We start from the raw sequence: 27,644 nt of genomic DNA, 5'->3' as shown, positions 1-27,644 counted from the left end.
CTGCAGGTCGCTGGGACCTGCTGCCCGGCAGGGTTGTTTGGGGGACACCGCGGTGGCTGCTTTTGTACCCAAAGAGCAGCAGGAGGAGGGTTCTGCCAGGCACGAGCCTCCCATAGCTGCTGGTGAGAAGCAGAAGTGGAAGCAGAAGCTCGTCCTGCGGAGATCGTCTTCCTGCCCTGCCCCACCACAGGGCCGTCTTGAACCAGGAGGGACCCGAACCCACAAAGGGACAAAAGCCACGAGGTCTCGGGGAGAGGGCCAAGGAGAGCAGGGCAGGAGATGGAGAGATTTCTCTCCTTGCTCCAGCCCCGGCACGAAGGGATGCCAGGCTGGGTGAGGGTCGCAGGGGACAGACGCTGCTGGCACCTGCATCCAAGCTGCACCGAAGAAGGAGCCCAGAAAGAGCGGAGAGAGACTACGTGGCAAGGTCACCCAGGAACGGTGCCAGGTTGCCAACCCCAAGAACGGACCAATAGAAGAGCTCCAGGGGTTTCCAAATCTCTGCCAGCAGTCAGCATTGCCCACCACACGATACCTCCAAAGACCTCGCAGGATCAGCCCCTACCAGGCAGGATGGCAGCCCAAGAACTGCCTCCGTCCCGCTGACCCTTTACCTGCCACGTCTCCATCCCCTAAGCACCCCACACCGCCTTCACCTGTGCCGGGTCCTGCACTGCGGCATCGAGCCAAGGCTGTTTCTTGCCCAACACGGGTGCAGGCAGTGGAAAAAAAAAAAAAAAAAAAAAGAGCATTTCAGCCCAAACTGCCACATCAGCTGCAGCTGGCAGGAAGCCACACCTGGTTGTCCCTTCCCTTGCGGGTAGCAAAGCCGGGACAGGGCAGCCAGGACGCTACCGCTCCACCTGGGATCATGCCAGGGACACCCAGTGCCCCTTTCCCCACACCCAGCCCCGACACTTACTGGTTCCTCTCCAGCACCAGGATGAGCTCTCTGCCCTCGGCCATCACGGCCACCTTTGCCCGGGCAGGCACCGGCACCTACGGAGGAATCAAAGAATCAAAAGAGGGACGGGATTAGAAAAGACGGAGCCCAGGATGCTGCCAGATTGTATTATTGTAGGACCTACTGCTCCGTTAGCAACACAGAGGGCAGCGGGTGCAATGGATTTTGAGCACCATCCCTGTTTGGGAAAGCAGGAGCTGTTTTTCCAGTCGCAAAATCACAGCGGGAGTAGGGAGAGCACGTGTGCCCCAGCCACTCTGCAAGGGACATCCCACACCAATCCACACCACCTCCCACCTCCCAAAAGTTCAGTCCCTCGATTCAAGCTGGCAATGGACCACTGGCCACCATCGCCTCTGTCCATCCCTGTCCCCAGCACCTTCCTCTGCTCCCCAGCTCAGGGCACATCCCAGCCTCTCCTCCGTGGATCTGCTCCACCTATTCCATCCCCTGCCGCAAGCCCGTGGAAGGTGAGAAATAAACCCTCCTGCTTGATTTCCCATGAATTCCCAGCCTAGCAGGGGACAAAAGAAGATTCACGCTGAGATTCACCCTGTGAGGATGGGGGTGAGACAGCAAATCCCAACTCCGCTGGCAGCTTCCCCAGGGAAAAGCAGCAAGGGAGAACCGATATGAGATACAGGACAGGGAGCATCGCCACGAGCATCCTGAGTGGGGTCTCCGTGTGCTCCATCCCACCAGGGATCCTAAGCCAGGGAAAAGGGTCTCATCCCTTCCAGAGGCTCGTCCCTGGGTGGGTCGGCACCTACGCGCACCCCTGCGGGGTAAGGAAATAAATAGCAACCGCCCGGGCACCGGATAACTGCACCGTTAAAAATACTGCGGGGCAGCAAGAGGAAACGATTGACTCAGCTTCCCCAGGATGCCGGCGGTTTTACTCACTCCCTCACTTCGGAGGGCGTTAAATGGGAACCCTACACAGGGATCCACACCAACACGGCTCGCCTCCACGTGACAGGATGGGCTGGAGCCCAAAATCGCTGCCCTCCTCCGATGTCCCCGCATCCCTTCCCCGGCTCCAGCGCTGGGAACACTAAAAGCATCGCCCCATCTCTTGTTTATGGCCTGGCCAGCGTGGCTGGCTCCGTCTCCCTCGGTCCCTCCCCATCCATGACGGACGCAGGGAGCCCGGCGGGCTGCCAGCACTCGGCCCCACGCTCAGGGATCTGCCGCAGGGTCCCGGCACCCTGGCCGTGAGCTGGTGAGGTTTTCCCAGCTCTGGAGGAAAAAGGGAGAAAAAGGAGCCGTCCCCGTAATGCTCTGGTTTGGGTCACTCTTAGCATCACGGGGTGTTGCAGCCGGTCACTGGGAATGCAGCGGGGTGGGGGTAAAGGTGGGTGATTCCTAGCTTGGGCTATAACAGAGGTCAAATCCTGCTGTTCTCTCTCATCCCGCAGGAGATGGCCAGCAAGGCTTTGCTCCTTATGAAACCCAGTCCCCAACCCCATGGGTACTGGGGAGATTGGGGGACCTCCAGCCTGGCAGCCCCAGGGCCACGCTCCTGGGGATCATCGTGTTTATAAGGGGCAGCATCAGGGGTCAAAGCGTTTTTGGGGTGCGGGGCAGCCGGGTACGACTGCTGCTGCACCTCAGGACATGGATTTTGTGCTCCCAGGATGGGTGTTCCTGCAGGTCCGCCCCAAATTGAGCTCTAGGGATGGAGGCATCCCATTAAGCTGCTCAAATTGGCCATGGGGATGCTTCTGGCCCCAAGGAGACCCATGGGTCTGAGTCTTTATGGCCCCATTTCCCAAGGACAGGGAGATGCCGGTCACCCCAGCCTGCGGCAGCATGGGGACGCGGTGACGGAGTCAGGCTGGCCGAGCCCCCCCCTCCGCCTCCAACACCGTCTTCCCAGCTCCAAAAAAGGAGACCAGACATGTTTGGGGTTTTTTTTCCTTAAAAAAAAAAAAAAAAAAAAAAAAAAAAAAAAAAAAAAAAAAAAAAAAAAAAACACAACAGCAAAGCAAGCCGAGGCCGAGGCCCTGCCGCTTCCCTGCGAGCCCCTTCGGCACAGCCACGGTCCCCCGCTCCCGGCGAGGGGCCCTGGGTGATGCAGGGAGGAGGAAGCCGGGGCAGAGGGCTCCCCTCCTTCGGCGATGGTGGGAACAGGCTGTATTTTTAGAACATGATCTTATACAAACATCACTCCCTGGCCAAACATGGTCTGTACGTTTTTTCTTGCTGTTTCCCTTTTTTCCCCCCCTCTCACCCTCCCTTTTTTTCAAGCCTGGTTCTCCCCAGCTCTGATCTCCCTAACACCCACTCCCCACAGCCCATCTCCCCCTCCTCCTCCTCCCCAAGTCCTTCCCGGCGTTGAATTCCCCAGCAATTACACCCTGCCTCAACTTAAGGGCCTTTACTGGCAAAATGCTCTTTCTTAGCTGCCGTCTTAAAGGGACATGCGTTTGTATAGGGTTATCCCGGCAATCACAACTCCCTGTGCAAGCACCATCCCATCTCCCAGGCTGCCAAAGGCCGGGAAAGAAACCGCTGCTAATGGGACCTGTGTCCGACCCCTGCGAGGTGACGCAGCGCAAGCTCTCGCCTTCCCCGTGCCTCAGTTTCCCCTGAGAGCACATTGGCGAGGCAGTGGGAGTGGGAGACTGATCGTGGTTTCAGCTGGGATGGGCTGAAACCAGGTCAGCCCCTGGAGAAATAAACAGCAATAAAAAGAGGGAGAAGGAGGGCGTGAGCACCGCTCGTGCCAGGCAGGAGTCAAATAACCCAACTCTAAGGCCAGGAAAGGTTATTGCATTAATTACACACTCATAATTTTGCCTCGAGCCTAACTAGCAGGCAGTTGGGTCCCCAAGAGCTGCCTGCCAAGACATTGTGCACCAGGAATGAGCAGGGATCACCATCACCTTGGCTCCAGCATCCTCCCAAAATCCAGCATCGTCCCAAAATGCAGCACCTTCCTCCCCCACCCAAAAGCTGCCCCCTCCTTTCTCCGGCAGCCACGAAAAGGATGCACCGGTCCCCACCACGGGCTGCAGGAACCACCTTCTCTTGGCCCTGGCTGGATGTGGAGGTGGTGGCCCCTCTCCAGGACACCCCAGCAAAGCCAGTCCCACCAGGGGGCTGGGAGAGGCAAAGAGGAGCTGGGATGAATCTGTCCTGGCCAGGACCCAGCCTGCGAGCAGCCCAGAAGACCCACTGGGCCAGGCTCGAGTCTATTTTTCTTTTTTAATCCGCTGATCAGAAAAACCACAGCGATGTTTGCGGAGGAGCTGATGCCAAGGGGTTTGCATTGCTTTTCGAAGGGAAAGACAATCTTCGTTTCCCCACGGCTCCCGGCCATCCTCCTCGCCCAGGCTCCTTCCTCCACCCTCGCTGGAAAGCCGCTGCCCTGCAGGAGAGCGGCTCTCCCAGGAGTGGGCTCAGAGAGCACTGAGCTCCTTGGGAAATCACTAGTTAAGCCAAAAATCCAAAAGCCACATTCAAACCACAGCCCGGCCATCTGCTCGGGCAGGTCCCATAAGCCCTGATTTCCTATGTGAGCACAGGCAAGCCTGGATGTAACAAGGAAGACGGGGATCGGAGTTACCGGGAGATGCTCCGTAGAGGATTTGGTGATGGGTTTTGCAGCTGGAGCATCACGGTTGAGCCAGGTCCTCCCCAGGCAGCTGGATCCGAGCAGCAGGAGTTAGGGTTTGAAGAACACAGCTCGGGGATTTCATCCCCTCGTCCTAAATGCACACCGGAATCGGGATCCGAGACCTCAAGGACAAGCCTCTCGCTCCAGCTGCTCACTTGAAAAGCATCCTGGGGCCAGCCAGCTCCAGGGGAGTTCAGGGGGGAACCAGGGAAATCCAGACCCTGGAGGCAGAGGCAGGATTTTGGTTGTTTTGAAGCAAACTTGGCGCAGGGACCACATCAGGGTTTGCACGGTCCTGCCACACCTCGCAAAGGGAAAAGGGCTTCCCTGCAGGAAACAGATTGCAGGAGCGCCTGTCCTCGGCACCTGCAGCCCACCCCAAACCACGGGCGGTCCTCTCCTCCCTTCCTTCTCCGGAGCAGGGCCGCGACCCCACGGGTACGTGATGCTCCCCGGACAGGGGCCCGTGCCACAGGGCTGGAAGATGCACGGGGTATCACACCCCAACCACGACCGGAGGGGATGCTCCAAGCCTTCATCAGTGAGGATGAAGGGGACGGACATGTCCCAGCCCCAGGACAGGGAGACACCGGCTGCTCCAGGGACCCAGCGGACAGTCGGCAGTGTGAAGGGAAGCGGTGGGTGGAAGGATGCTCCACCGGTGCCAGGGTGTGTTCCCGTACAGGGATGGGGTGCCAGGAGAGACCCGGTGGGAGGTTGAGGGGCTCTTCTGCCTGGGTGCTCCTCAGCCCTCGTGATTTATAGAATCACAGAATGATTCGGGTTAGAAGGGGTCTTCAAAGACCATCTAGTTCCAACCCCCCTGCCATGGGCAGGGACACCTTCCACTAGACCAGGTTGCTCCAAGCCCCATCCAACCTGGCCTGGAACACTGCCAGGGATGGGGCAGCCACAGCTTCTTGGGGCAACCTGGTCCAGCATCTCACCACCCTCATTGTAAAACATTTCTTCCTTACGTCCAGTCTAAACCTACCCTCTTTCAGTTTAAAACCATTGCAGCAAGAAACCATGCTTGGGAAAAAAGCAATTACAAAGGGAAAGAAACAAGACAGGGAACACCACAGGCAGCACGACAGGCTGGGTGAGTCCCCAGGGTGGGCACAGGGGACTCCCGCACCTCGGGGCTGGATCCTGGTGGGATGAAGGGCTGGAAAAACCCACGGTCAGCTCTGGCAGCCTTCGCTCCGTGCCCTGAGCCGGGAGGAAGGAGCAGGAGGAGGAGGATGCCAGCAGCAGCGGGGCAGGATCCCACCCCAAGCCAGTGGTGACAAGGGAGCTGTTTGCAATCAGGGTCCCCACGACCTCCTCCCCTGCCTCTCCAAAATCATTTCCATGTGTGCCGGGAGCCGTCGAGCCCGCGGGGAGTTCAGCCCCGAACAATAGGAAAGAGGAGGGTGTAGAGGGAGGAAGGCAGGGTTCGGCCCACCCAGCGCCGTGCCAGCCCGCACACGATGGGACTGCGGGGGCCACCACCATCTCCTCCTCCTCCTCCTCTTCCCGCTGGCTTGACCTCGCTCCTCTGGGAGAAGGGAAAGGAGATGTGGTGATGTCCCCCAGGACCGTGACACGGGCCACCCCGCAGCATCCCGCCCGCTGCGCAGAGGAGCAGCCCCCGGGGAAGGGACGGAGGAGCCTCGGAGCGGTCACCACGCTTGAACCCGTCATTTCACACACTCGGATGTTGTCTCCTTGCAGACTCCTGCCCCGAAAGCCAGCCGTGCCCGGACAAACAGAGCAAGGCTGGCGGCAATCACGCGGTCACATTTATTTCCAGGATCTTTGCTGGAGGGCAGGAGACGGGGCGGGGATGGGATGGACTAAATTGATCCTAAAAATACACACATCAGCAGTACCAGGGCTGGTACCGGGCTGGTTTGGGGCTCTGTCTGCAAGCGGGGAGCCCGCTCACCCGTACCCCATCCCTTGTTTGGTTGCCACCGTCCTTTCCCCACGAAGCCTCCCTGCTCCCGGCTGCGACCACCCTCCCTCTCCCCTCCTTCCCCCTGCTCCGAGGAACAGGAGCCTCCTTGTTTCGGGCTGGCTGGAGCCAGCGGAGGCAAAGCAGACGCCAGGAAACATGCCGGGACCTGCACGGCTACCCTGGTCCTGGCCACTGGCCGTCCCAGCCCACCGACCCCGGAGTCCCCCGTCAAATCCCGAAATCCCCCCATGCGCCTGCGATTTGCACCCACCCAGCACAATTTCGGGCAGCGGGGTGTTAGCAAGAGTATAAATAAACCTCCCGCTGCCGCGCATTCCCCATCTTGAGCGCCCTTCAACCTAAATATAGACCGGTCCGGGGCTGCTAGGAAGGGAGGGGACATTTCCACAGGCTGACCGCAGCATCCCCAACGCGATGGGCTATTTCAGCTACCGGAGAAGCACAATTCCCAGCACCGATGGGAGCGACGCTCCCAATTCCCCCGGGAAAAGACATCGTCCAGACCCTCGGAGAAGGCAGGGCAGTGCAAAGCCCCTCTCCGGTTTCACGGCCGGGAAGCGGGGCTGACCCCTTCCCTTGGCTGGAGCAAGGACGTCTCACTCGGTGGCATCTCAGGTGGCTTCAAAGCTGCATCCTCAGCCCCTGCTCCAGGGAGATGCCACCAGAGAACGTCCCTTCCCAGCACTGAGTCTTCTCAGCGGCAAATCTGCTCAGCCCCAAAACAAAACGGTTTTCCGCAACCATCGTGCTGGGAAGCTCGCCGTGCTGGGAAGCGATTTGATCTGCCCCGAAGGAGACCACCAGCCCCCGAAACCCTCCCAGCTGCTGGGTACGAGGACCAGCTGCCGCGGCCGATGGGCAGCTGCGGGGCTGGTTGACCCCAGAGCCGGGCAAGGCGCCAAACCCAGGCGAGGGTCACCGCAAGCATCTCATAAAGCAGATTTGGAGACGCTGGGGGTGGCAGGGAGGGTGCAAGAGCCAGCAGAGCAGTCCTGGGAAGAGATATCCTCTCCTTCCCACAGCCTGTGCCCGGCTTCTCCGCAGTTTTCCCAAGGACGTCGCTCTTAAATCCTGCAGCACTTTCCCTTTAGCTAATACTGCTAGTCTGTCTATCCCGGCCAAACCATCAGTCTGATGAATTACCTCCATCTCCTCTCTCCAAACCGCCCAGCTCATTTCCACTCACCCTATAGCTCTTGGCCATCCCTCCTAGTGCCCGATAGTTAAGACCACATTTAATTAACTCGCTGTTGCATCCTCTGCTTTCCCTGTTCATCACCTGGACAGGGCGATGGGTCCTATAAATTCAACATCCTGCTCATGGGACCTGCAAACTCGACATCTCCATCCGAGTCCCACCACAAAGACCTCCGGGTGCAGGATCTGACCACACAGTGCAGGGGAGAGGAACCATCTCTGCCCTTACCTTTTCGTCGAGGCTGACGGCTCGTCTGGTACGGCCCCGGAGGAGCCAGTGCGGGGTGACCCTCTCTCCATGGGATGGTGGCCCTGGGAAAGAAAAGACAAGACCTGTTGAGCACGCAAATGGACCTTGCAAGCCCCTGAGAGCAGGAGCTCCTCTGCAAGAGAGAAATGGGGGTGAAGAAACAGAGCTGAGGACTCCAGCCAACATGCAGGGCCACCTCTTAGGTGTTTCTGGGGGACGGACACCAGGATGAAGCCAAAGCTTTGCCCCCTCCGCAAGCCAGAACCTTCATCGCTGACCCAGCCTTGCTCCTGGAAGGCTCCAAGGAGCAATGCTGCCCACCCAGGTCCCAAACCGGTAGCCTAAATCCCCTGAAACCCACCCTGGCCCCGCTCGCATCCCAGCCATCCCCAACCAGCCCAGGCAAACCCCACTGAGCACCCCCAGAGCACCCCAACCCCAGGGCGAGGGCAGGGGCTGCACGGGCAGCAGGGCATCCTCCCGCTCGCTCCATCTCTGAATCACGCAGCTCTTTGGTTTTTTGGCTTTATACTTTTACATCGTCATTTACAGGACGGGAAAGCGTGGTTCAATCACCCAGAAATCGAGCCATCGTCTTTCCAGCCAAAGCCAGGCTTGAGCAGGGAGCAGAGGAGCTAAAATAGCTGCAGCACATTACGGGTTTCTCTGAGCCATCCCAGCTCCCCCGGGCAGAGCAGTACAAGCAATTCCTTGGCTCGATTAAAGACGGGCAGACTTTCTAAGAGGTTTGTTTTTTTTTTTTTTTTTTTTTTGTTCCTAAACAATGTGGCTGTATTTGATTGCAGCAGAGCGAGCAGCTACTGATGACTTAAGCCTGGACAACAACAGAAAGAAAAAAAGAAAAAGAAAAAAAAAAAGCCCTGAAGATGCTGCGGAGAGGGGATAAGGTCTAGCAAAAATGTCAAGGACTGGACCACCTTGCCAAGCCAAATGTTGTCAGTGAAAGCTTGGATCTAATAACCTTCCCCAGCAAAGGGCAAAGTTATTTACTAAGGGAGTGGAATAACAGGGCTTATGGCTTTATAATTTTATATGCTTGTTTTGGTTCCCTATGCAACGATCTGGGGGGATTTGGCTTGAGCAAAGATGAAGTTATTGAAAAGTAAAAAGAAAAAGAGATGGAGTTATTGGTTGGGAATTGCAGACTGAGTGATTAACGTGATCGAGCTACCCAGCCTGGCCACGTCTGTCCCACCAGGCCCTGGGACGCGCCCGGTGCTATCGCAGTGGCATTTAATCAGCTTTCATTATATATAGCATATAATCAGATTCCAGGAATAACTGCAGATAAGGTAGTGGCATGATCCCAGTTTCCTTCTCCTCTACTCTTCCAAAAGAGTTAGCAAGGCCCTCCAATCCCCCAGCCATGTATAAGCCTCATTTTCTGATGGGGAAACTGAGGCACGGCCACGATGCGACTTGTGTTCAGCCACAAAGGGTGGGCAGCCCCGGCAGGGTTTGCTGCCTTCCCATTACAGAGAAAAGGGGGAAAAAAAAAATCTTATTTTTAATTCGCTAGCTGCCGCAGAGGGAGAAGGGCAAGGAGACACTGCATCTCCCGGCTTGCTGCAAAACCCATCTTTCTCCCACGCTGTCTGGGGAGAGGACGGGACACGAGGGGCAGCTGTTCTGCAGGGATTACTGGGCTGGGCTTCGGGCCACGTTGTAAAAACCTCTTGGTTAATATATTAAGCTTCTCGCTGTTTTGACTATAGTTTTTGCTGGGAATCAGAGAGACTCAGAGCATGAGATAGGGCCTTAAAAATCTAAGTCAAATAAACCTAACTGTAGTGCAGAGGGGGTTTCCCACCCCCTCCCCTTCTCTTTTTTTTTTTTTTTTTTTTCCTGGAAAACATGTTCGTTCCCAACCCTTTCTGGGAATGCTGCATCAGGAAGAGCATTGCTTTGGCGTTTGGGATGTTTGCACCAGTTTGGCCAGGCAGCCCCGCATTTGGGGGATGCCAGAGCCCAAAGATGAGCCCCGCAGCGCCCAGGCTCCAGCCGAAGCGAGCAGATTTCCCGTCTGCTTCTCCTCTCCTCTGTAATCCAAACAGAGGTTTCTGGCTCCCACCACCCTCCCCGTTCCTCTCCCAGCTGCGCGGCTCACCCGGGTCTCTCTTGGAGTTGCTGGAAAACTTATTTTCAGCAGCAGCAGAGAACCCAGCAAAGCTCGAAAGTAAAAATATAACAAAAAAAAAAAAAGTGCTTTGCTTGGAGAAGCATCAGCCCCAGCTTCTCGGTGGGGTTGTGGAAGGAATTAGGGACGGAGAAGAAAGATTACAGGAGGCTGAAGCCAACCTGGCAACCTCCTCCCTCCTATTTGAAAAGCGATAGGAACCTCTGGGGAAAATAATGTACTTCCTCAACAACAGAAAAAGCCAAGTTTCACCCCAAAACATGCACCAAGCAATTGCCAGCTCCCTTTCAAGGTGCCACCGCCCGGAGCTGGGACGGTTGCAGGGACCCAAGGGAGGAGCGGGATGGGGAGATGAAGGGTGTCTCTGCTGTTTAGGGGGTGCTGGGGGGTGAGAAGCCGAATGCATCCCCTCTTTTGGGGGGGGGGGGGGCTGGCTGGTCCCAGCCCTCCCATCCCAACCGGACCATATAGAGTCATAGCGCAGAGTCCAACCGCCCCAGCGCTGCGATGGGACACGGGGGACCCACCGAGAGGGGAGATTTGGGGATGGGGGGGGGCACATCCTCAGCAAGGCGATGGAGCCAAAAGGAGACCTGCCCCCCCCCCCCCCCAATCCACAGCCATTTTTCCCCTGCAAACCCCAGGGTACCCCCCACCCCCCTCCCCACGGGCTGAATCTGGGGTTCGCCCCCCCCCCCCCCCTTCTTACCTCGCCATCCAGAAGCATCCCCCAGGCCGGGAAGCAGCAACAAGACCCCCCCCAAAAAAAGACGACACCCCTTAAAACCAACGGAGCCCCCAAGGCTGTAGGGTTTGCGGGGGGGCCGCCCGGCCATGCCGGCTCTCCCCGGGGCTTGTCACCGCCTCTGTTCGCCGTCACCGGTCCTGCCTTCCCTTTTTATGTTCTCGGGTCCCCTCCCACCGGTTTCTCCCCCCCCCCCCCCAAAAAAAAAAAAAAAAAAAAACAAACCACACAACCCCATTCACTCGCCCCGACCCGGTGGCCGGAGCCCCCCGTTCCCAGGCACCCGGCTGGGCGACGGGAGGAGGTGGGAGGGATCGGGGGGGGCTGGAGGGAGGGGGCCGGCATTGTTCGCTTTTATTTATTGCTGTGTTTCTTGGCCCAGCCCGGCCGTTTAATGAAAACCAGACCGGCGGTGGAGGCTGCTCCCAGGCTCCCTCCACCGGGGCAGCCCGCTCCAGCCGCCGAACCCCCCCCGGACCCGGTCCCGGTCCTGGTCCCGGTCCTCCCCGGTCCCCCCACCGCTCCTTCAGCCCCTTTCCCCGGGAGGAGAAGCGAGGGGGTACCGAAAGGCTGCCTGCACCAAGAGAGGGGGTGGGAAAAAAGGCAATTCAATAAGCCCATCCATCCCACCGAGGCGAGACGGAGCAGAGACGCCCCTGCGACCCTCAATAAAATCCCTAGTTGTTAACCTTTTTTTTTTTTTCCTAACAGGAGATGGGTGCCAGCATCCAGCCCCATCAAAAGGGGGGGGGTGGCACAGCTCACTGCCCCACATAGCGAGCGTGGGGGACATGGTGCTGCTCGTTTTCCTTCTTACACACACACACACACAGAGACCCTTCCCTGCTCTGCTTCAGCCCTTTTGGGTCCTTTCCCAGGGGTCAGCCAACTCTCCCCATTCATAAGTCAGGATTCATCAATAGTTAGCGAAGCCCTAATAATAATACTGATTAACGCTAGTAATTGTGAATGATTTTACTCTAAAAAAAGGGGGACAGCTGCAAGACGCCCTTACCCGAAATGCTCTGGGGACCTCTGCGCATGCCTGCCCAAGGTGACATTTCGGAACAGGAAGGGACAGGGGACTCTTCTGGGGTTTCCCAGCACAAAAGGCAAATCTAAATAGCCCAGCCCTGGCAGCAGCGCTCAAACGCATGTCAAGGTCCCGTTAACAGGGCCCTCGGATGCAACGGGCAGATGCAAACATCTGGACAGTGTTAGTCTTCCCCAGCTTAGCAGCACCTTCAAGCCCCCATAAGTCTCGGTCGCAGTGTTTCTCAGGTGGCTTAATGCCATTTAGCAATACCTCGTTCTCACAAGCTCTCCCATGCTTCTTCTGCCCTTTTGGGGTCATGTTCTGCAGAGGACCAGGAAGGATTCCTGAAGCTTGAAGGTGGTGACCTGCTAAAGCTCACCACAGTGGGGCTGTGCAAGTCCCACCAATTCCACGAGAGGACAAATGCTGCAGAAAAATAAAGGCACTCCACAGAATAAACCCGTGGAATTGTGGCGAGAAACAGAGGGCACTGCCACCCCTTCTCACATCCAGGCAGCTGGGTGGAGAAGTTCAGCAGAGCAGCTGTAAATCAGCAGCCTGGCACACAACTAGGAGAGATTCAAATGCCTGACAGGGCTTTCAGCCATCAGGAAACCATCATCAGCAACGTCCAGAGGGACGAGGCTCTGCAGAGCGCTGCAAACGTCTTTCCAGGAAAGGGCAGGTGGTGGCCAGGACTGCCGCAGAGGGGTGAGCCAGGCGCTGGGATGGAGTAGGGACCGTAAGCCAGAGGAAACCCCGGGCAGCTGACAGGCTCTGGTCTTCCCCCAGCAGCCCATCAATCCCAGCGTATCTTCACCATTACTACATGTTACGTGACACGTTTCCTCATTCCTCCACTTTCTCAGCCAGTGCAAACTACTCAAAGCAGCGCAGTCTCGGGGCTAGGTGAAGGCACAAGTCTCTCTGCTTCCCACCGGCACAGGGACCCCGAGCGTAGCCGTTGGCCGCAGAGAAAGATATGGGGATGACAACGTCTGGTGGTTAACCAGAGCAGCTTATAAAAGGCCTTTTTGTGCAAAGGAACAGGCGTCCTTCCTCCTGCCTCCAGCCTTGATCACTTGATATCTCTGCTGACAAAAGCCCACAGAAGCTGCGGCACCCGACCACGGTCTGCAGCTGGGTCACGCAGCCTGGCAGCTGAGCCCGAGATCGGGGATTTCTGCGTCCCGGCGTAAGCCAAGAGCAGCACGTGTGAAGCAGGGGCGGGGGATCACTCACAACCATGGAATTAAAGACAGGGAGAGACCCTTGGTATCTATTTTAAGGGTGCTCCTGTCCTCCCAGGCACTCGTTCTTCATAGTCATGGAGGAAACCAGTACATCGAGTACGCAAAGCACAGGAGATGTGCGCAGGAAGATCCTGGGCATCCGCGCTTCAGATCTTCCACCACTGCTTCATTAGCACAAACACCACAGTTCTTAGCCTGATACGGGTCCTTCTGCGAAGGACAAGGACAGTTGTAATGTAGTAAAACAGCTCTATGCCATTCATAAAAACTCGTGCCCTGATAGGCCAAAATAAATGTCTCCTTCGACCAAATTTCGGATCATCTGCTATTAAAATGACAATTCAATCTGCACACAATGCCACAGGAACTCAACTCCTCGTGTACAGGCGTTCAGGAGGTCACGGCACATAGCTAGCATGCTACCTCCTCCAGATCCAACCGGAGAGTCCAAGAGGCTTACTTACCCCTCTCTGGAGGAAGGCCAGGGCCAGCTACTCAGCAGATGACTCAACGAGACTTGGCAGAGGCCCGCAGCAAGCCCCCTACGGCAGAGTGATTCACGGGACATACCGAATCGAACTCGGGTAGAGGAGCCAACACAACTTCGGGAAAATGAGCTGGAGTCTCTCCTTTCTTTTGCATCATGAAGACAAGTTTGAAGTAGCTTCTGATAAAGCTAGAAAGCGACAGGGCTGCAGCACAGGGCTACAGGAATAAAATCAGATTGTATTTAAAAAAAAAAAAACAAAACCTTTCTCTATCAAGACCTCTTACAACTGTCCTCATCACCGTGGAATTTGAGTGCCTTCCAGTGTGTTAATCAACATGGCTTTCATTTGTCATGCGGAGGTCATTCACCCTCCCGCAGGGTCTAATTTGGCCTAGAGAATTCAGTTTATCTGCTGATGTAGGGAGAAAAATATTAATAAAACTTTGACTTTCAAACCTTGCTTGTGTGAAAGAATCGTGCCTTTTCCATTTACAGCAGTTCAGCTGAATTCCTTTCCCGAGCCTACAACGAGCATGTCCAATGACTTCATGTTACACTTTTAAGCTTTACAGAAGTACAGCCGCCCAGCTGGCCAACTAATAAATGCAACATAAAGGAAGCAATATATTAAGATCTACATTACTGGATTAAAGTTTGATCTGGACTAATAAACAGCCAGCCAGGAAGTAATTTCTTCATTAGGGTATTGTTTCAGGAAAATTGAATTATAAACCAGGATGCTCTCATGCATAAGCAGAAGCAATTAGCTTACCTGCTTTTGCACGGGGCAAATCTCTTTCTTCAGTCTCCTCCTCTTCAAAGTCATTCAGTTGTGCTCTTTACAGGCACAACCATGAATAAATTTACCACCGGCAGAGGCAGACAGCAGAAGTCCTTCTGAGCAGCAGTCCTCCAGGAGTCAACCACTCTGGACCAGGCCCTATCTAGACAGATGTACAGGAACACGACTATTTTTACATCATCCTTGCCATTTGTTTCCATGGCGATCTTTCCAGTTACCAGCAATGAGAGAACGTGTCCCAAACATCCACTCAAGCTCCATCACTGCCTGATGTGGCAGACCTCCAACTTGAGAATGGTTCTCCATAGAAAGGACTCCAAAAACATCCACCAAGAACCAGAGCACTTACCACGTTTTTATAAAAAGTCCATCCGGATGGAATTTACAGCACAAAAGGTAGAACTAGTGGAAATGGTCAGGAAAGAGGAAATGGAAGGTGCTTCTGGAGGGCAAACAAGCCTCTTATTTTAAAAGAAGGAACCTTTCAAAACATAAGGTGGCTTTTTTACACTCCTTTTCTCTGCCCTTTCCTTGCCTTGTCCACCTCACCCACACACATCCATCACGCTTCCCACCTCAAGTTCAGTTTGTAGACAGCACATCTACAGACAAAGCAAAGCCAAAGATCAGTCATTATATTTACTTGATGATGAACAAGGTACAAGTGAGCAATGATCAAAGCTGCTTTCAGTTTTGAGAGACAACAGACAACCATGCTGCCCTTTCCATTTTTGAGGTAGCAGCTACGATAGCTGGCCTTTTGGTGAGACTCAAACATGCATTTGGTATCTACACAATCGTCATTGTGTGGCGTGGGCACGGCAAATGCTGATCAAGGAACATTTCTGGTTAACTAATAACAAAAGCCTGCTCCTGTAGGGTTATTTGAAAAAAAAAAAAATTTTTGCCCTCTTTAAACTTCCAAAGATTTGCAGAATTTACCCTAAAAGTCTTTGTGTAGCAGTGGATTGAGAAGAGATGACTCCACTCTGGAATCAACCAAGACAAGCATAATTTCCTGAGTTTTTGGAAAGAATTTTTGCATGTTGGAACCAACGACTCCAAATGTCAACAGCCTCCTTCCATAGAACTATAAACACTGGATGCTTTTCACCCAGCACAAGCTTTATCTGACCTGATGACAACAAGGAATGGTAGTGCAGTGACTGCGAGTCAGCTTCACTAGCATCCCTCACGAAGAAATCAACAGAAGGATGGATGATAACACTGTTGGGAGTACTGAGGAGGAGATCTGCCTCCTTTAAACCTGGCCACATGGGACCTCCTTTTCAGAGGTTCTGAGAAGTTGCAGCTCCTCCTGATTTCAGCTGGAATTGTGGATGCTCCCTCCTCTGGGGAGAAAAGTTAAACAAGCTCATACTGTTCCTCTACAAAACTTTCTTTCTGCCCCCTCTGTGTGCAAAGAGAACATTTTTCTTTACAGTATTCCAGAAAGCAGAGTGTAAACTCTTTGTGCAGCCCAAGACCAGTGTAAAACATCCAAGCACAATCTTCAGATCGCACGTTCTGATATATTAAAGCATACCCAAAAAGAAAATTTTTAACAGAAGCAAACACTTCTCCCTTCACAAAGGAAAAACACTACAATATATTATTACCAAATGAGGAATTAGAGCTACTTGCTGCTAAATCTCTCAAGCTGCAACTCTAGCAACTCACATCAGACTGTTAGATTACTTTGGTAGTTAGTGAACATTTTTAAGTGAGGTAAACCATAAAAAAAAAAAATTTGCAGCAGTTCTTCCTTTGTTTTGAAAGGTTTTACAATGCATAGTTCTCGACTTAGATGAGGATGGGTACTTCAACCAGTTGAAATGGACTGACTCTACCTTTCTTTGATTCGCAAGGTGCTTGATTATTTGCCTCTATGCTTTTGTTAGGGAGCAACACACAGGCACACTATGGACGTTTAAATAAAAACAACCCTGGGCTGTGTTATCTCACTGTAAGAAAACTTCCAAGCATCCCCTGAGGCATCAGCAGGGCCCTTACGTTCTCTCACTTTTTCATCAGTTGAAAGCTTAAAAGCATATTTAAAAAGCTAACTGGCTTTAAATGAGCACTCAGTGAGGCAAGATCTTGTCATGACTCCAATACAACTAACTTTCTTGTCAAAAGGAGAAAGTCTATTCATATGTGTATCAGAATCGCATGAGAAATCTCAGTACCAGCAAGTTTTAGCACCTTCTGCTTCTACAACATACAAAGCTGCTTTCTAGCCCCAAAGAGCACTTTGAAAGGCAAAGCAGTAACTTGCACCCAAACAGATCCCAAGGACAAGATACTGGAAGGAGCAAATAGGTAAAAAACAGATTTTGAAAAGTGGAAAGGTCTAAAGAGATAAGCTATTTTCTGAGCTGATTTATCACAGCCATGTGATACTGTATTATTTTTAATCTGCACTTTTAACTTCAGATTTCTGAGGCCAGATATGGCCTTCTGACATATTAGATCACAGTTTTATGGTGGTTGGGTTTTTTTGCATGTTCCACATAAAGTATAAATCTTACACCTGGATGTATTCTCACACTTGACTCTGGGGTAGGCTATAACAGCTGCTTTAACAGCATGTGGTACCACCGGCACAGGACACAGTTTGAAAAATAGTATGCCAAATCTTTGTCTAGTGTAATTTAGTGTAGTTCTACTGACCTTCAATTATTTCCCATAATTTGAAGATCTGATTCATTACATCTCAACATGAACTCCAGGGGTAACTGGCAGAGCTGTACCGTAGCACCGCTGGATGGCTTAGCCAAGGGGTGAAACAAGAAGTTCCATGAAATTCTTAGTGAACACAAGACGTCAAAATCTGAGTTGTGCCTCACCCTCTGCAGAAATGGGTGTTCCGTTACAGCTGTTCCTTGAACTAAATTGCTATGAACATCTTATGCACAGAAAATATGAAACCACTGTTCACACCCACTTAGTTTTCCTCAGATATCTTTTCCTGTTTATTCATTATATGAACTCAATTGTGATAAGAAAATGAAACTGAGACTTCAGGCTTCTATCATCAAGAACCACAATCTTTGTATTTCATCTTTTGTCACTGTGATGCTGGTTAAGCATACAACCGAGTATCCTGTCAGAATGCATCTAATGAATTGAAGGGAACTCTCTCCCAGGCAAGGCTTAAAAATTCCCAACATCATGAAACGTTTCTCTAATTAGACTTTCCTGGTCATACGGAAAGATAGCAAACCAAGCGAAAGGTCAGTGAAGTCACAACCCCTCCACTCTTTCAGTGCTAATAATGTCCAGTTTAAACAGCCATTACAGTTACCTTGTAAGCTCTTAAGTTCTGTGCAGGGTAGAGTAAGAGGCGATTATGGCCCAGTTTCTTTAGATATTTCCCATGCATACAGCGAAGACGCATCTCATGATTGCTGCAATAGTTACTACAAACCGATCTGATGTTATTTATTTAAGGGTTTTTTGCAGTACAAAACATTACAAGTAAGTTTTCTACATCGAGATAGGAAATTAAAAAATCATTGTTAAAACCAATTTAAAATAAATATATAAAACTGCTATTCCAATCAGGTAATTACAAATGTATTATGAACCAAGTACTTCCAAACTATGTTTACTTTGGAAGTGCATTAATACCACTACAAAAACCAGCCATTTATTTAAATATCAAGTGATTGATTCTCAAATATGGCAAGATTATGTTAGTACAAAAGTAACAAAACCGAATACCCTGAAACATACACGGCACAGGTATTTACTGCGTTATCTTTTTCACATCACAATCTCCTTTATGCTGCAAGTTTACTAAGTACGGTACACGTTCGTTTGAACAGGAGATCTTTATCAGTTCCAAGGCACCTTCCTCCCTAAGACACGGTTGGTGATTTTCTGAAAGAAAAACAAAGCAACAGAGATGGGTATTATTCCTCTAAAAATCAAAAACCCTAAGCATGAAGATAGTGGAAGACACAGAAAGTGTTTTCTACAATAAACAGCTGAATAAATTAGGACTCTTCACATCCTTCACTAGCCATGACTGAAGGGGAAGAGATGAAAGTCTATACAATCCTGAGTAGCCTGAAGTAGGTGAAGAGGAAATGTTATTTGCAGACTGCTCTGGAAAAAGAAAAAAAAAAAACACACCAAAAAAAAAAACCAAACAAAAAAAAAAACCAAACCCACATCGGGGGAGGCAGCACAGAAAATAACTGGTAATAGATTAAAACAAAACACTGTGTGTAGACCCAGTCTTGTGCAGTTGAACTGCGGAACTCTGCCCTCCAGTGCTGCGAACACCAGATGTTTACACTTCACAAAGCAGGTGGACAAAGTCATGAAAGAAAAAAAAAAAGCCACCACCAATCCAAAGATGGATTCAAAGCCCCTCTGATGCAAATCACACCAGACTGTTAGAGCATCTTTGAGAAGTACTGCTAATGCTGGCTCTGTTATGGCATTCTTCCCCAGGCACCTGCTAGTGTGACCCGTTCTTATGGCAACAGGCAATCCAGATAATGAAACACCACATCATTCTGCTAGCTGAGCTGGCAGATCACTGACGTTTTGAAGTATGGAATACATATTACGTGGCTTTAGAGAAGCGTCGGATAAAGTAAGAGCTTTCGGTAACTTGTGTATTACTAACAGCAGTGGCAATGATACAGCCATTACCTGACGAGACCTTTTGCATCACACAGATGAATGCAACGCACAGCTCAGCTCTTTATACACACACACAGAGCATATAGTATATTCTATATACACATAACTATATATTGTGTATATACCAATACAGAATGTACTCTGCTTACATACATACATATAAAAAGCAGCAACACTGCTGACGTGAATCTCAGTGGATTCTGTCCCCAGTACTTCACGAAGCCTCAGAAGGGCTCAAAACGCCTCACACCACAAAAACCTCTGACCAGTCCTTACAGCTCACAAGCCCTTCTGCAATCTAATAAGCAAACCCAGCCAGCAATTAGATGCTATCTCCCCTCTTTGCTCCACTTCCAGGAATTGACTATAAACCAAAAACCCCTAACGTGTTGCTGACATGAGGGAAAATGTAGCCAAGGGGATGGAAAATAAACGTTAAAAAAAAAAGCTTACTGTAAATCAGCAAGCAAAGCGCAATTCAGTTTAACACCTCTAGAAGCATGTGCTTTTTCCTTTGGGGTAGTGACACCTTGTGGCCCCTATCTATCTTGCATAGGCTCTAAAGGACATGTCCCATCCATAAACAAAAGTGTTTAGTGTTCCTGAATGCTAATATCTTTTTTCTTTTTTAAGGGGTAGAGGGAAGTACATAAATTAACAACTTTGCTATCTCCTTTATAGATGTTTCTCCCATGCTCCCTATTTACAAAAATTACAAACTTACTACATCTAATGGAAAAGCCTCAGAAATGGAACGAATTTGTATCTGATAAAATTCATAAAATTCATTTTCACTTCACTGGGCTTGAAAGTTCTGATTTATGCTGCCACCAGATCAGAAATCTGTCTCAACCATACAGTTTTCAGAATTAAGGGGCATGCACCATTCCCTTATCTGACTAGTATAATTTAATGCTCTATTTGAAATTAGAAGTACAAAAGCAAAGGGATACTGGGACAGAACATCAGTCCAGACCCATGTGCATCCTGTGATAAAAATAACTTTGCTATCTTAATAAAGGTAACTATTTAACAATTTGAAAAATTAAGAATACCTTTGCAACCCTCAGTCGCTTTCTAACACAGGACTTTTGATAAATTTCCAGTTACGTATGAGCCCATACTGTTTCCTCCCGAGGATCTCATCCTCACTCAGTGCTAACAAAACTGTTATTTCATTCTCTCTTCAATTCCCACTGCATTGCCCCACAGTCCCACTGTAGCACATAAATACTTTAAAACAAGCACTGACAGCCCTTACTTCTCAGGTGTCCTGTGTGAGTATTTTCACTTGTACTTTACAAAAGGTAGGTGAACTTTGTTCATACATATTCACTAATTTGGGGCCCTATTTTGAGCAAAATAAACTCGGTTTCATGTCATCCCTCAACCTGGACACTAATTTTAGATCATTATCCTTGGTTCCCTACAGCTAACAAAGTCACACACTGCCTCCAGAGAGCAGCATGTCCCACATAGTAGCAGTTGTTGCTCACACTGGAAACATACAATTTTGTTTGTTTGGTTACTCCTCAGGATACATTTTTAGAAGCTGGTGTTCATTTTTTTTCTGAAGTATTGACCCATAAATTATATCAATACACAGTTATACCTAACATACCTCTAAATTCTGGTGTAAGGATTTCACTTGTAAGTGATACTTCAGCAAACACTTGTCCATGTTGATGTACATACAGGTATGAGTATGTACATGTTTAATTCATTGTTTCCTTTCCTTCCCAAACATGAATCACCCCTAACCTGTGAGCCCTTGACACCCTATAGAAACGGTATGCACACTGTACTGCTAGCTAATCCCATCCCCAGAGGCAGCTGTACTGCTATTAGTGAGGCTTACGCCTAGTTTTACTTTTACATGTCTACTCTTTTGGTATCAGTAACAGAAAGAGAAGCAACCAGCGTCCCAGCACTGTATTACATCATGGCTGATATGTAATAAACTTAGGATATAAGCACACTTCACTATTACAACAACATGTTCAGTTACAGGTGCTGGGAGAGAAGAATAAGTGCTCCGAATCTCCTTCACTAAGCCAACAGGTCTGGCAGTTTAAGACATCCTCACCTGCCCAGCTGTTTCATTAATGCTCCTCTACCAGGTATTAACGTTTGCACAGCAGAAAGTCAGACAAGAAAATACACGCATAGGCCTCGGACACTGCAGAACAGGATGCCTCAGCACACACTTTCACCAGCAGTTTAAGCTACTAGGCTGCTTTCTGGAGTGACTGGCACACGAGTACATCCCTTCCTCACTAAGATGACCAGTGCTAGCCTGTCAGAATCCAAAGCGTGAAGGACAAAGAAGTTTCATTAGGGACAGGTCATGCCACTAAGCACTGACCTGGGAGTCAGAGAATACAAGTACTATGCCCAGCTCCACCATTGACCCCTACACAAACTTGAGCAGGGCACTCGATTCTCTCTGCCTGCCTCTCTTTTCCCAAGGATATGTCTGGATACATGCCAAATGATCTTGGAAGGAACTGTCCCCTACTAGGTTTGTGTAAGGCACTACAGGACTCCTCCAGGTGACTGCAATTAAAATAAGAGTCAGATCTATTCCAGAGTGCTGATCTGCTGTTCTACATCAGCAGTTCACAAACTTGCCACTATGAGAGATACTCAGACCACAGTTTGGGTACAGTGCTACAGATCATTTAAATGATACAACCCTAGATTACACACATTTTCAGTCTAGCTTTTGTACCAGCCATTTTCTTCTCCTAATACCCTGTGTCATCTTTGGAGTCATTCCACAAAATCTGTGTTTCTTTTTTTCATGCATAATCAGATCCGCTTAGAAACTGATGCTCTCAGCAACACATTAGCCAAATTCTAAACAAACCATTCACTGTATTTACAGCTACTTACTGCAGCTATTCTCCATCATCAAGGAAGACAAAAAGATTACAATATTTACTGCAATGAATCATCATTCCTCTTCCAATCAAAACCACACTTGTATAGAAAACTTCTGATCCGATTCCCTCTCTGCTTCCAGCTGACAACTGCCAGCATTCATTAACTCTTAAGACTTTACTGTACCAGCGTCTGAGATTCTCAGACGAGTAAAAAAAAAAAAAAAAAAAAAAAAAAAAGAGTGTGTCCTGAATATACCCTGCAAAAGTATAGCATCAAATTCAAGTAATTCTAGCGGTAAATACCCACAATCAGATTAGGAAGGTATTCTGGATAATACATTGCATTACAAGCCCTGACTTTTAAAATCCAATTAAATAACTAACCCTATTATTCCAGGTCTGGTAGGACAACTCAGCCAGGAAAGAGTTGCAATGCTAAAACTGAAGTGCAAGCTTAAGATCCAGATGAAAAAAAAAAAAAATCAGTTTAAATTTTTAATGCATGTCCTTAAACCACTGAGGCTTATAATGCAGTTTATTGCCTGCTGCCAGAGTTCTCCTGAATACTACATTTTATGGTATATGGGTTTGTTAAAGAGTGAGAAGGTAAGAACCTCACTGTTTGTTGCAAACTGTTGTTTCTCATCTTTTAGTTCTTACTAAGTCTTAAGAGAAAGCTTAAGCGTATGGATGCCTACAACAGCTCGAAAAGTGATACACTGGTCAGTTTTGGAGATGCACTTCTCAGAGGGGACAAATGGGCCTCCTCTGTTTTATCAGGACATTATAAATTGATACCGCTTGTTACACAGAAATACTAGATAATTAGATGTGTGCGCATGGGAGGGCATAGGGACAGAAGACTCTCTTCCTTGTTACTTATTGTGCTTAACACAGGCGAGTCACTAGCACAGTGTTCTTCAATCTTTCTATCAATAATTAAACCTCTGTTTAACAGACAGATGCAAAGCACATGTTGCACAACTTGGACAGCCAGGGAGGAAGAGTAGCAGTTGTTAGCTGGGACAGAAGCAGCTCCCTGCAGGGATCTCACTGCTTCATGGCAGAATGAGGCAGGATTCAGTAGAGTCTTAGAGTAACCCAGCAAAATGGGTCCCGCTGTTTCCTTCTCCTGCTGACCAAAATCCTGGAGTCCTCTCCCCACCTTTGCTCTGCTGCTGGTTGTGTGGTAAGGCCCCAGCACAGAAACTGTTCTTGAACAGCTGGATAAGTGTGGTTCAAAGTTAGACATACCCACACTTAGGGATACTGTTTTGTTCTCCAGCTTGCCAGACACAGGAGATCCCTGGCTGATCAGTGCCGGTGCGGTAAGACCACACTATCAGCTGAACAAACACTTAATGGTGAAATCCACAGCCCCCAAAGTTAACAAATTACCAGCAGGACTGTCAATTCTCCACTGGAGCAAAATTAAGAATGACGACTCCATGCTTTGTTAACCATGGTTGCGAAGTGAGCTGTGAACTGTGTAAGCTAAATCCATTTAACAGCAAGGGTACATGAGAGCAAAACCAGCAGCCTTCAAGTCAAAGAGCCTATCCGTGAAATATCTTCTTTAAATATGCTCCACGATCTCTCCGTTCTGCCCTCAAGACTGCACAAGACCTTTTTTGTATGCTTTAATCAGGACCATGCTTCCTTGTCTTTTTTCCATATAGCACGTGTAGGTACTGGAAGGATTTCAGGTTAGGTAGGGGGATTTTTTTGTTCCACATTTTGCTAGGCTTGACTGCTTTGACCCTCATTAAATGTTAATATAACCTAACCACCTAGAAGTTGCAAAAGAATACCACAGTATTAACATTTAGTAAATATTACTATAATGCTTGTGACCACAAGAAAAAAAAAATTCTAAAATGTTCCAGTATAAATATTTGACCAGAAGACCTACCGCTTTGTAAAGTTGTGCTTTCAGGCGGTATGAGTTGTATTCCATTTTTCTCTTCTCTTCCTCTCGCTTCTTCTGCACCTCTGGCAGCTGCTCATAGATCCTTAAGTGTAAATACAAAAAGTCAAAAACACTGACTTTGGAGGAAGGAACTTACTGAGATAAAAAAAAAAACCCATCCCCTGTTTTATCTTCACATTCTGTTAAAGGCTACCGGCCAACCACATGATAGAAACATTTATTTGGGGGTTTACTAGTGTCACAAAAATGTGGAATACATAGCAGTTGTGATACCAGAAATTCCCACATCCCATAATTCCTTTCTCTTACAAGCAGCACCTCCTAAAAGCAATATTTATAACATTAAAATGACCATACAGCTGATATGATTACCAAGCTGCAAAAGGTAGAGCTTCAGTATCTTCAGTACAGAATAGCCCCATTGCTTTGAGAGTATGCTGATTCTGAGTAACATGTTTATCCACCAATAGTAATATTTTTATCCCAAGAATAACCTGAGTTAAGCTATTTAGGCATCTTTTCAATATTTCAATATTTTCGACATTCAACATTGTTGCCCTGTTTAGGTGAATGCTTTGTCTTCTCCAGTGCTGAACTTCTCCCATACCAGAGCCAAACAGCAAGGGATGCTTTGAAGTGAATAGAAGGTGACTGGTGCTCAGTACAGTCAGTGCGCTATTCTAATCTGTTTTACATGCTACCATCTCGAGAAGGGACCCAAGAGCTAGGATGACAGTGTATTGCTCACACTGACATCCCCAAATCTTCCTTTAAGATCATAAAGCTTTACTAATTTCATGACAGTGGTTGCCAAGAAATATCCAGCTTCAAAAACATTGTGGTTTATGGGAGGTGGAAATGAATGATGTCCAAATATTTCAATCCTGTAATATTTAAAGCAAGACAGAACTTTTAGAGACTGTTTCATTCTTACGTCAGTATAGTATCTTTGCATAATTACTGCTGGCACTTAAATATTTTTAAACACATCTATGCCTTCAACTTGTATTATCTGAAACGATTTCAACACACTCCATTTTGAACATTGCAAATCAATACTGCCCACCAGCAAGGAGGGGCATCTTTGACAGTTGTCTTGGTACTAATTCCAGCAGGAAAATAAGTAAGACTTCAGACTGGCAAGAGAAGCAAGGGAGGTGAATGTGTATCAGTTTGCACCCATTTGCTATTTAGTCAGTACAAGTTAGGTGTCATTTGTATGTTTCAAAGGACAGAAGGACAAGAAGTTAGCTGGAAAACAAAGTAATAGGAAGCTGTATGATAACACATAACTAAGTAGGCAAAATCAAGAAAGCAAGGAATCAAATCCAAATCTCAATTAGTACTGAATTTTACCTCCTGTCTACTTCACCAGCATCAGCTAGGGAAAGCCATACATAGTTGTAGCTTCTACAGTCCCCCACACAAATGTGTTTAGCAGTCCATCAGACTTCACAGTGGAATTGATAAGCAAGCAAATACACATCCAACACCAAAAAAACAAGAAAACACAAAAAAGCAACTGCACTCTTTCCAGTGACCTACCTTCCTGTGTATCCCTATTTTCCTACTTTGCCTGCAGCTGTTCTTAGGAGGTCATCTTTTCTAAAAATGTCACTACCCACATTACCACTATAGAAAACAAGAAATAAATCACATTTTTATGTTTATTTTACTCCTCTTATGTTTTGCTGGAAGGCAGCAGAGGGTGCTAGGTCTCTGCATGTGTTACTGGATGGGGGGGCAGGGATACCTCCAAGATTTGGGCTTTTGCTTTACTACCATCTCACCATTCTCTGAAGGCTCTTGCCATTCTAGGGTTCCACTCAAGGAAAGATCAGGATTTACCCCTGACAAATCATCCCACCATAAAGATGTTTAGAGCAAGAAGTGGGCAATGCAGAATTATAGATAAATGAATTGAAAATTGTTTTCATTACCTCTAGCTAATTTGCCATGAGAAATTCCATTTATACCCTCGCAGAGAAAAAGAAAAAGCTTCTGCACTCATTATAGGTGTGGATTTCAAAAGAACGGTACAGAATAAATTATTTCTCAGCTCCAGCTGAGAGCTGGAGTATGACAGCAGCAAGAACAAAAAAAAGAAAATCACCAAGTATGACTGCCTGAATCAGTCTCCATAGAAGTCCTGCTGACTTTGGTTATTATGAAATCAGAGTTTCTGAAAGTATATGAGTTCGGATACATCGATGGCCGAGTCCAAGTGACCTGAACCCAAATCCTTCTACTTCAGCTCAAACATGTGGACATGCATTCCTTGGGGAACTGGTGTATTTACTGTATTTACCACTTCTGCCACCTCTCTATTAACGCCCTAAAAATACTTTTAAATGCCAAAGGCTACTGAAATAAAACATTATTTTTTGACTCTCCCAGCATATATATCAAGGGGTTTATTTTATATATTGTGTATTCCAGTAGATATTTTGTAGAATCAGTATAAGTGAGGTTGGAAGACGCCTCTGGAGGTCACCTAGTCCAACCTCCTGCTCAAAGCAGGGCTAACTTCAAGGCTGGAATGAGCTACTCAGCCCCCATCCTTTCAACTTGTGGCTATTTCCAAGGATGCAGGCTCTGCCACCTCTGCGCAGCCCTGCTCCACCACTTCACCACCTTCCTCGTGAAAAACTGATTTCCTGGTCTCCAGTTAGAATTTCTCCTTACTGTAACACATCACCACTGCTGCTTGTCCTTTCACCGTACACCTCCAAGACGACTCTTCCTCTGCCTTCTCTAAACCCTCCTTCTGGCAGGGAAACACCACTGCCAGATCCTCACCTTCAGCCTCCTCCTCCCCAGGCCAAACAATCCCAGCCTCCGCAGCTTCTCCTCATGCACCAAGTGCTCCAGCCCCCTGACAGTCTTGGTGGCCTCCACCAGACTCAGGACACTTTGCTGACCTCTCTCTTGTGCTGGCAGCCCAGAACAGGAGGCAGGATCCAGCTGTGGTCCCATGAGCGCTAAGCAGAGGGAATATCCACTTCCCTCCACCTGCATGAAATGCAGTATGTAGCTGGCCTTCATCCCTGCAAGAGCATGCTGCCAACTCATGTTCAATTTGCTGTCAGGCCCCCAAGGCCCTTTCCAGAGGGGCCACTCCACAGGCAGTCTGTCCTCAGACACTGCCAAGGGGGGTGTCCATGGTTGGGGGGGGCGGTTCTGTCCCAAGGAGAGACTTGGTATTTGTTATTGTTGAACTTCATGAGATTCCTCTTAGCCCTTTCCTCCAGCCTGCAGAGATCTCTAGAAACTGCAGACCTACTCTCTGGCATACTGACTGGTCCTCCCAGTTCACTGTCACCTGCAAACCTGCTGAGGCATGCGCTCCATCCTATTGCTACTACCGACAAAGATGCTGTGGCACAGTCCTGGCCCACAGCACTGTCCCTTTCACATAGCACAAACCCTCCCTGCATATAGCATGGACGTTCTAAGACTTCAATGCAACAAAGCACTTGCATATACACTGAAAACCCAAATACTTAGAAGTATCCCTTGCCTCAAGGTACACTCTTGACCTTTGTTTTGTTTTGACTCTAAATAACTTACAGTATTATTATATTTTTATGTAACTTTACAAGTTATCAGAGACAACTTAATGAGTCTCTAATTTACTTTTAAGTATTTATGCTGTTTCTCAAATGGTACTCTTCCAAACCACCTCCTCTT

General features: G+C 49.0%; 2 protein-coding genes across 4 annotated transcripts in view; both read right to left on the bottom strand.

Annotated features, from left to right (window-relative positions):
• The window catches only part of ADAM33 (ADAM metallopeptidase domain 33), a 30,103-nt gene extending 19,023 nt beyond the window's left edge, over positions 1-11,080 (bottom strand). Inside the window, exons 1-3 of the mRNA XM_075043823.1 lie at positions 10,864-11,080; positions 7,976-8,058; positions 923-999 (exon numbers count right to left, since the gene is read on the bottom strand). Coding sequence (XP_074899924.1) covers positions 923-999; positions 7,976-8,058; positions 10,864-10,990 — 287 coding nt within the window. The 5' untranslated portion in view covers positions 10,991-11,080. The remainder of the gene's footprint in view (positions 1-922; positions 1,000-7,975; positions 8,059-10,863) is intronic.
• Positions 11,081-17,894: 6,814 nt separating this feature from the next.
• The window catches only part of ALMS1 (ALMS1 centrosome and basal body associated protein), a 74,266-nt gene continuing 64,516 nt past the window's right edge, over positions 17,895-27,644 (bottom strand). For all 3 annotated transcript variants that reach the window (XM_075043526.1, XM_075043617.1, XM_075043703.1), the window contains exons 18-19: positions 23,937-24,036; positions 17,895-18,365 (exon numbers count right to left, since the gene is read on the bottom strand). In XM_075043526.1, coding sequence (XP_074899627.1) covers positions 18,321-18,365; positions 23,937-24,036 — 145 coding nt within the window. In that variant the 3' untranslated portion in view covers positions 17,895-18,320. The remainder of the gene's footprint in view (positions 18,366-23,936; positions 24,037-27,644) is intronic.

The sequence above is a fragment of the Buteo buteo genome, chromosome 1, assembly GCF_964188355.1.
Source record: "Buteo buteo chromosome 1, bButBut1.hap1.1, whole genome shotgun sequence".
NCBI lineage: Eukaryota > Metazoa > Chordata > Aves > Accipitriformes > Accipitridae > Buteo > Buteo buteo.
Note: the sequence above shows the minus strand (reverse complement) of the source record. Positions and strands in the feature narration are given on the sequence as shown.